The sequence below is a fragment of the Chiloscyllium plagiosum genome, unplaced genomic scaffold, assembly GCF_004010195.1.
Source record: "Chiloscyllium plagiosum isolate BGI_BamShark_2017 unplaced genomic scaffold, ASM401019v2 scaf_52, whole genome shotgun sequence".
Lineage (NCBI taxonomy): Eukaryota > Metazoa > Chordata > Chondrichthyes > Orectolobiformes > Hemiscylliidae > Chiloscyllium > Chiloscyllium plagiosum.
In genome coordinates, this window is record NW_025215381.1 from 1,157,029 (window position 1) to 1,166,383 (window position 9,355).

The following is a 9,355-nucleotide window of genomic DNA, read 5'->3' on the forward strand; positions in this document are numbered from 1 at the left end:
GTGACCAGTGGAGTGCCACAAGGATCGGTGCTGGGTGCTCTACTTTTTATCACTTACATAAATGATTTGGATGTGAGCATAAGAGGTTTAGTTAGTAAGTTTGCAGATGACACCAAAATTGAAGGTGTAGTGGACAGCGAAGAGGGTTACCTCAGATTACAACAGGATCTTGACCAGATGGGCCAAGAAGTGGCGGATGGTGTTTAATTCCGATAAATGCGAGGTGCTGCATTTTGGGAAAGCAAATCTTAGCAGGACTTATACACTTAATGGTAAGGTCCTAGGGAGTGTTGCTGAACAAAGAGACCTTGGAGTGCAGGTTCATAGTTCCTTGAAAGTGGAATCGCAGATAGATAGGAGAGTGAAGGCGGCATTTGGTATGCTTTCCTTTATTGGTCAGAGTATTGAGTACAGGAGTTGGGAGGTCATGTTGCGGCTTACAGGACATTGGTTAGGCCACTGTTGGAATATTGCGTGCAATTCTGGTCTCCTTCCTATTGGAAAGATGTTGTGAAACTTGAAAGGGTTCAGAAAAGATTTACAAGGCAGCGTAGACAGGTTGGACTGAAGGGTCTGTTTTCATGCTGTACATCTCTATGACTCTATGACATGTTGCCAGAACTGCCGAGTTTTTCCAGCAATTTCTGTTTTTGTTTCTGATTTGCAACATCTGCACTCCTTTGTTTTTTTTTTAAATTAACCATTGTTTGTTTTGAGTTAGGAAGGGATTTGATTGAGATGGAGGTGGGCATTACATCACAGGGTTTGCCTTCAGGAAAGCTGGAGTCACTAATGCGTTCTGACAATTGATCAATATTTCAAACCATCTATTTTTAGGCAACACACAGAACAATGTGGAGTCTTTCATCCAAACACTCAGCTGTTAATAAAACACTCCAGGAACATGACTGATTGCAGAGTGAGTGACTGAGAGACACCAGTCATTATACACATATCTCTCTAAGGGAGATGGAACTGAGAGACACCAGTCAGTGCATGTATATCTTGATTAGGGAGAGGAGATTGAGAGACACTAGTCAGTGTGCAGATTTGTCCCAGTAAGAAAGAGATTGAGACTGTTAAGTAACACAGAGAAGGAAGATTTGCTGACCCTGTTAGTGTGAGCATGCCAAATGATAGAGGTAAACAATCTGGCGCTGGACAATGAGCTGGTGGGTTGTAGTGGTGGTGGTGGTAATTGGGGGCGGAGGTGGGAAGAGAGAGGGAGAACCTGAAGAGTAGTAATAGGCTGCAGAAGGGGACAAAGGAGGATACGCTGACAGCAAACATATCAAACTTGGTCAAATAGAAATGGCAAAACAATGGGTTGAAGGGGACAGCTCATTATCAGAATGGCTCATGAACTGAATGATTTGTAACATATAATGTCAGAGGACTAAGGAGGAAATTAAAAAGGCATCCTTTCTCTGGCAGCAATAACTTAGGACCTGGATCTACTTCAATATCTTTTTTCTAAATTAGTGATTCTTTCATAGTGTCAGCCCTTGCCACTGAGTTAGGCAATACAGTGGTATACAGTAAGGAGGGAGTTGTTCTGGGAGTCCTTAAAAATTGACTAAAGACTCCATGATATCAGGTCAAAAATGGGCAAGAAAACTTGCTGCTGACTGCCACATGTTATCCTCCCTCAGCTGATGAACTAGTGCTGTTCCGCGTTGAACACCACCTGGAGGAAGCATTGAGGATGGGAAGGGGGCAGAATGTACTCTGGGTGGGGGATTTCAATACCTACCACCGAGAGTGGATTGGCAGCATCATTGCTGAATGAGTTGATCTGGTCCAAAAGGACATTACTGCTGGACTGGGTTTGTGACAGTGGTGAAGGAACCAACAAGAGGGAAAAACATACTTGACATCACCATCACCAATACACATTTATGTATACAATGATATATTTGTCAATGACAGCACCAGTAAGAGTGCCAACTGCACAGTCTATGTCTTCACATTGAGAGTACCTTCAGTTGCATTGTATGGCACTATTACTGTGCTAAAAGGGACAGGCTTCAAACAGATCTAGCAACTCAATCCAGGCATCACTGTAGGCCATCAACAGTGACAGAATTGTACTTCAATATGATCTGCAACTTCATAGCCCAACATATTCCCCACTCTACCAAGCCAGGGGATCAACCCTGGTTCAATGAGAGTGCAGGAGAGCGTATACCTAAAAATGAGGTGTCAATCCTGTGAAGCTATAAAACAGGACCACTTGCATGCCAAGTAGCATTGGCAAAAAGTGATAAACTATGTGGCTCCATAATCAATGAGTCAGATTGAACCCCTGCAGTCCGGCCACGTACAGCTGGAATAGTGGTAGCCAATTAAGCAATTCACTGGAAAAGGAGGTGGCACAAACATCCTCATCCTCATTGATGGGAAGCCCAGAACATCAATGCAATGATCTTCCATCCATCAGAGGTGGAGATGTTTGCTGATGATTGCACAATGTTCAGTACCATTTGTGATTCCTCAGATACTGGAGCAGTCCATGATCAATGTGACAAGATCTGGACAGTATTCGGGCTTGCACTGACTGGTAGCACATACCATTCACACCACACAAGTGCCAGGTAATGACCATTTCCCACGAGGACACCATTACTTCCTTACATTCAGTAGTATTACCATCAGTGAATCCTTCATTCTCAACATCCTGGGGTTACCAATGACCAGAAACTCAACTGGATGAGCCACCCAACACTTAGGAAGCTTGACACCATCAAGGACAAAACAGTCTGCTTGATTGGCACCACACCCACAACCATTTATTCTCTGTATCATTGATGCACAGTAGCAGCAGTGTGTAGCATTTACAAGATGCACGGCAATAATTCTCCCAAGATCCCTGGATAACAGGGCGGTACGGTGGCTCAGTGGTTAGCACTGCTGCCTCACAGAGCCAGAAACCCGAGTTCAATTCCCGCCTCAGGCAATTGTCTGTGTGGAGTTTGCACATTCTACCAGTGTCTGGTTAGGTGAATTGGCCATGCTAAATTGCCTGTAGTGTTAGGTGAAGGGGTAAATGTAGGGGAATGGGTCTGGGTGGGTTGGTCTTCGAAGGGCTGGTGGGGACTTGTTGGGCCGAAGGGCCTATTTCCACACTGTAAGTAATCTAAACAGCTTCCAAACCCACAATCATTTCCATCCAGAAGGACAAAGGTAGCAGATACTTAGGAACAACACCATCTGCAAGTTTCCCTCCAAGCCACTCATCATCCTGACTTGGAACTATATTGTCATCCTTTCATGTTGCTGGGTCGTAGTCTTAAATTGCCCTCCCTAACAGCATTGTGGGTCAACCTACAGCATATGAAATACAGTGGTTCAAGAAGGCGGTTCACCATTGCCTTCTCAACTAATAGTGAGGGGTGGTCAAGAAATGCTAGTAAAGCCAACAACACCCACATCCCGTGAATGAATAAGCAAAAGATTCTCGAATCAAGGCTCGTTTCTGGACTTGAGTCCAAAAAGCAATGCCGACATTCCAGTCCAACACCGAGGGAGTTGAGGTGCTGTCACTCAGGTGAGTCATTAAACCGAGCTTAATGATCCACTGGGGTGGATGCGAAAGATCCCACAGCCACCAAATGGAAGACGAGCACCGTGGGTGGGTGTCTTTTACCCAACGTCTGGGGTGTCACATTGCCCTCTCAGTGAACATTGCAAAAATATACTGTTTGGCTTTTAGTGCAGGATACTGATGTGTACAAATTGGTTGCTGTGGTTCGTAGATTGCAACAGTGACCACATTTCACCAAAATAAAACACCTGCACTGTAGCTGAGCAATGAAAATGTGTCATATTTTTGTTTTCTTCAATGTGTGTTTTCCTCTCTCTTCATCCAACCCCTCAAACACGGGCTAACCAGGTGTGCAGTGAGGAGACGGTGAATGACATTCTTGAGAGGTACCTAGAGTATAATGCACATGCAGCCAGCTACACATGGAAATATGATGGGGTTCCTCTGAAGATGGACAAGACGCTAGAGGAAAATGGGATTGTGGATGAGGATGAAATATTCTACGAGCTGCAGATGGAACCAGATAACTATCGCCAGTCCATTCTGCTCTATTTTAATGACGATCTAACAGTGCTGTAGAGAGACCTTTGACCTCACCAAAGAGAAAGCCTGCAGCATCTCCACCAAATACTGACTGTCACCCATGACCCTGCTACCTGTAATCAGAATGTTATCAAATTTCACAATAAAATTAGCTTTTATTAAATGACTTTGATTAAATTAGCAAGTGAGGTCTATCCATCAGTTTCCTGCTGATAACTCAATCCTCTCGTCCTTTTGAGTTCTTATTTTTTCAATAGATTCATGGGATGTGGTTGTCACTGGCTGTACAGGATTTATTACCCAAATTTCAGTTTAGAGTCAACTACACTGCTGGAGTCACATGTAGTCCAGACCAAGTAAGGACTGCAAATTTTCTTAATGGCATTAGTGAATCATGATGGTTTTGATGACAATTGATAGTCGTTATACACAGCTAGCCTTTTATTCCAGATCATCATCTGCCATGGTAGGATTTGAACTCAAATCCCAGAACATTTACCCAGATTTCTGAAATAGTCCAGTGACATTACCAACATGCCATCACCTCTGCCCCACAAAAAAGCCCTGCAGGCAGCAGAAATATCTTTACTTGGGGAATCTGAAAGAAGTTGGGAGAGTAGAAAACATAAAGGTACACTGATAGGATGAAATGAAGAAAGGGTGTGAGGAGTCTCATGTGAGCAGAAAAAAAAGCATGCATCTAGTTTGGGCCTGAATGGCCTGTATCTGTGCTGGACATTCCATGTAATTCTATTTTTGTCTTCCTTGCTTGCCAAAGCTACTGGCTCCAGACAGAATTCAGATCCACCACAGAATCTGTGACCTGGCTGATTACACTCCTGTTACTGAGCCAGCTGTAGGTTGGTGTGTTCAAATCCAGCTCCTCGAGACATGAGCACAAAAAGTTAGGCCAGATCCTGACAGAGCAGTGACAGTATTAACATGCAGGGTATTTTAGTTTAGGCCTGTCAGAATAATCTCTCCCTCTCTCTCAGCACTGATAGAATTAAAGGCCAGTGAGCACAGAGGTAATCCTTGCAGCAAATTTGTTCATGTTACACACTTGGGTTGAAAACAAAAGAAAATGTGTTGCTTGACCCTGACTTTTGCCTTTGTTAGGAAGAGATGTGGATACTTACAAGTTTCCAAGTGGGAGAGAACTCTCTTAGTTGAGCTCAAGATATTCTTAATTGGAGGGGCTACTTTAACAATAATAACTCATATTTATGTGTAACATTCCAAGGTGTTTCGTAGGAGTGTTATGAGATAGAATTTTGACACTATAACTTGGAAAGAGATGTTGTGGAGAGGCGAATGAGAACTTGATCAATGTTTGAAGAAGTATCTTAAAGAAGGAAAATGAGAGGCAGGGGGTTATAGGGAGGGAATTCCAGGGCTCGGGGAACAGAGCTGAAGGCCAGGTTGTCACTGGTTGAGCAATGGGAATTGGGAATCTTTAAGAGACTTGAATTGGAGGAGTGCAGACTTCTTGGAGGATGTTGCGAAGACAGGGAGAAGTGAGACCTTAGAAGGATTTGAAGACCTGGATGAAAATTTTAAAATCAAGGTGTAGCTGGACCTGGAAACAAGGTAGCTCAGCAAACACAAGGTAGACTGGGGACAATGAGAAAGCTTTAAAAGAAGCTTATTGCTTGTCCTGTTCTCACTACTGTGCTGGAAGCTTGAGGTTTATGTCTAATTCTGAGCATGTAAGCCAGACTGACACTCCCAATGCAGTCCTGACAGAGTGCTATGCTGTCAGATGTCCCTTTATTTGAATGAGATGTCAAACCAAGGTGCCTTCTCCTTATGATGGTACAAATCATCTTGTGATGTGATAGGAAAGGGCAGTGATGTTCTCCACTTACTCTGGGCCAACATTAGCTTCATGACCAATGCCACCCAACAGGTTACGTAGTCAATTATTAATTTGCTCTTGGAGCCTTGCTGTCTGCTACTCGGTTTTACATGACATGTTGTCAGTATTTGAAATGCACTACCTGATAGGATGGTGAATAAAAGTTGTAATCTCTGAAGTGAAAATGGATACTTCAAAGGAGGAAAATGGCAGGGATATAGGAGGAAAGGAATGTGGTAGGAGGGTGAGGGACCATTGAGGTTCCTAATTGAAACAGGCAGCAGAGACCTAATAGGATGATTGGCCTCCTACTATGCTGTATTATTCCATGATTCATCCCGTTGAACTGGTTTTGTCACATCATTAGGCCATCATGTTAATTTTGTTAATCAGCAAATTACAAAAAGAATATAGAAGCATTGAAGAATGTATGATAAAGATTCACATTGCTGATAGGGTGAGGCTATCACTCAAAGCTAAATAGGATGAATTTATTTTCTCCAACAAAAGGGCTGAGGGGTGATTTGACAGACTGAGGCCTTTAAAATTAGCAAGAGGTTTAATAGCTTAGATGTAAAGAAGATATTTATGGGTGAGGCCAGTACTTGGGACCATCAATATCAGACAGTCAAAAGTAAATCGGGAATTCAGAAGAAACATCTTTACCCAGAGTGAGGAGAACGTGAAACCCACTCACACAGGGAGCAGTCAAACGGAATAGTGTTGATATGTTGAAGAGGGGAGCTGAATAAATACACGGGGGGGAGAAAGGAATAACAGGATATGCTGACAGGGAGAGATGAAGAGGGGTTGGGAGGAGGTTTGTGTGGAGCAGAGCTACAAATGGGACTAATGGATTGTTTCTGTGTTGCAAAGATGGGTTAATAAGGAAGAACACAAAAACAATAAAAATGTGTTGAAGAAACAGGAGGGATGGGATCCAGTGATATGTTGACATGAGTTAAAAGTTAGAAAAATCATTTACTTGTTGCCAAAGAATTTGTATAGCTTTATGACTGAGTAAACATTGACTTAATTTAGTTTCTAAATGAGATTTTCACAAAACTGGATGTAATCCTGAATTCTCTAGTGACATCTCCAGATATCCAGATAACACTCATTTACAGTGTCCTTGTTGCTGTCAATTTGCTATAATCACACACTACCTAAAACCTGGCTGTCAAAATCCAGGATTGTGCATTTCAATCTCAAATTGGTGAAAAGAAAAAAAGTACACATTTTCTCAGCACAAAGTATTTATAAATTATGATATTTTAGTGCCTGTTGGAATTAGTGTCACTTTTAAGTGAAGGGAAGGTATGTTGGACTTGAAATGTTAACTCTCTTCCTCTCTTCGCAGGTGCTGCTAAACCAGCTGAATTTCTACAGCGCTTGCTGTTTTTATTTTATATTAGTATCACTTGGTTGCATTCTCAGCTCCAAGTCTGTAGGTCACGGGTTCAAATTTTACTTCAGGATTTGAACACATAGTCCATGTCATCTTGGAGGGGTCATCGTTTGAATGACATTAAGATGATAACTAATTACTTAAGTCAATATAAATGCTTCCCTTGCCATGACTTGAAGATGGGGTGGTGGGCTTTTCCCCAGTGTCCTTGCCAAAAGTTTGCCCTCAACTAAAACTACAAAAAAATCTGAAAAGAGAAATCTTAATAAAGAAATTTCAAACATTTCTTTTTGGAACCCTTTGAACATGATCAAAGTTTACAAAGAAGAAACTTTCTGGTTAAGAGTTGTTTAGTCCAGCAATTATATTCAAAAAACACATCAGAATTGTTTGGACAAAAATAAACAAAATAGTCTCTTCATGCAAAGCCTTAAACACTGGAACCACCTGGAAGATAAAGAGAAATTGCCAGAAAGATGCAATACTTTTACTAATATTTTTGCCGTATGTCTTATTGTTGAGGATTGTTTTTTGAATGTCTGGAGCTTTTTTATAACTTTGGGTATCCCTCCAGAGATACATATACACAGACAGACTTTCCAACCTCAGAGACATTCCGTGATGATGAAGGTTCAGGCAAGAGCCAAAACTTCTGGGTGCAGCCGAGTTAATGGAGCACTTTCATTAAAAAAATGCATTTATATATCATGCCCTTCACAACTTCAGGATGTTACAGAGCTTTAGACAAACTTAAAGTTCAATCACTGCTGCAACATAGGAAACACTACAGTAAATTCACATATGGGAAGGTCCTGCAAACAGCAATGTGCTAATGACCAGATAATCTGGTGATTAATTTTTTTTGCAGGATAAATAATGGCTAGAGCCAATGAAAAGAACTCTCCTGCCTTTCTTTGAAGCAGAGGCTGTGAGATATTTTAGGCCCAACTGAAGGGGTACATGGTGTCATATTTTAATACCTCACCAGAAAGATGGTATCTTTGACAAGGCAGTGCTTCTTCTGAAGTGCTCTGAGAAGGTTGGCGAGGATCTAATGCTTAAATCTCTGCCAAGGGAATATGAAGTCACAGCCTCTTAGAGGTAAGAGTGCCACTCACTGAGCCACCAGACATGAACTCCTTGGGAGCAATGTTGCCCCAAACATTGTGTTTCTCTTGCTTTAATACAGTGGCCAGCAAACTGGGGCCCTGAGTTCTTTAGGTTTGAAGTGGAAAATAAAATTACCAGCAGGGCATTTTAAAAAAAATGTTGTTTGTTTTGGTTTGAGAGAAAGTTTCGGAGACTAGGTGGGGGGGCGGCTTTGACGTTTTTGACGAGTTGTGGTGAGGAGCTGGGAGCATAGGAGGGAGGGAAGAAGCAGGCATCTTTCTTTGAACCGGGCAGGAAATGTTTAAGCATGAAAAGAAGGAAGAAAGATGCACATGTTTGACCAAGGGGGAAGAGGACAAAATATAAGTTGGAAGTTGACCTTGAAGGTGTTTATCATGGTATTAATGAATCAAGAACATTAGGGCCAAAAGGGGGCTGACCACCTTCACCAACTTGCCTGAAAAATGGCAGTTGCTGGACATCCCCTGGTTACTTGGTTAAAGACCCACGTGAGTCAGTCCTAACTAGTTAAACTGGTGCTATTATGGGATGCAGGGTGCCCATGGCAACGGGAGGGGGTGACGTCAATCTGAGCATGAGCACTGATTAATTTTCCACCTTTTTTCCTCTTCAAATCCCCCCCCCCTGTATTTCATAATGGGGGGGGTGGAAAATATTTTGGACGCCATCTTTTCTTCCCCTTGTATATTAAAACATTTTTTCAGGGGGTTTGGTCAAGTAGCTTGGAACTTTTTCCCTTAAGAAGGGGGGGGTCTTTAAATTGAAAACTGGCGAAGGGGAGAGATCTGATCGTTAAAGAAAACCCTCACACACAAAAACAAAAGTCTGTAGGATAACTTTTGTTTGTGTGTAAGGAGAAAAATAGAAAGGG

At 42.2% G+C, this 9,355-nt stretch overlaps 2 protein-coding genes across 8 annotated transcripts in view; both read left to right on the forward strand.

The window, feature by feature from the left end:
• The window catches only part of LOC122548365 (cytochrome b5 domain-containing protein 1), an 8,641-nt gene extending 4,391 nt beyond the window's left edge, over window positions 1-4,250 (forward strand). The window contains exon 4 of the mRNA XM_043686923.1: window positions 3,893-4,250. Within this exon, the coding sequence (XP_043542858.1) occupies window positions 3,893-4,123 (231 nt within the window). The 3' untranslated portion in view covers window positions 4,124-4,250. The remainder of the gene's footprint in view (window positions 1-3,892) is intronic.
• Window positions 4,251-8,417: 4,167 nt separating this feature from the next.
• Window positions 8,418-9,355, forward strand: part of chd3 (chromodomain helicase DNA binding protein 3) — a 115,173-nt gene continuing 114,235 nt past the window's right edge. For all 7 annotated transcript variants that reach the window (XM_043686918.1, XM_043686916.1, XM_043686922.1 and 4 more), the window contains exon 1: window positions 8,418-8,454. In XM_043686918.1, the coding sequence (XP_043542853.1) occupies window positions 8,433-8,454 (22 nt within the window). In that variant the 5' untranslated portion in view covers window positions 8,418-8,432. The remainder of the gene's footprint in view (window positions 8,455-9,355) is intronic.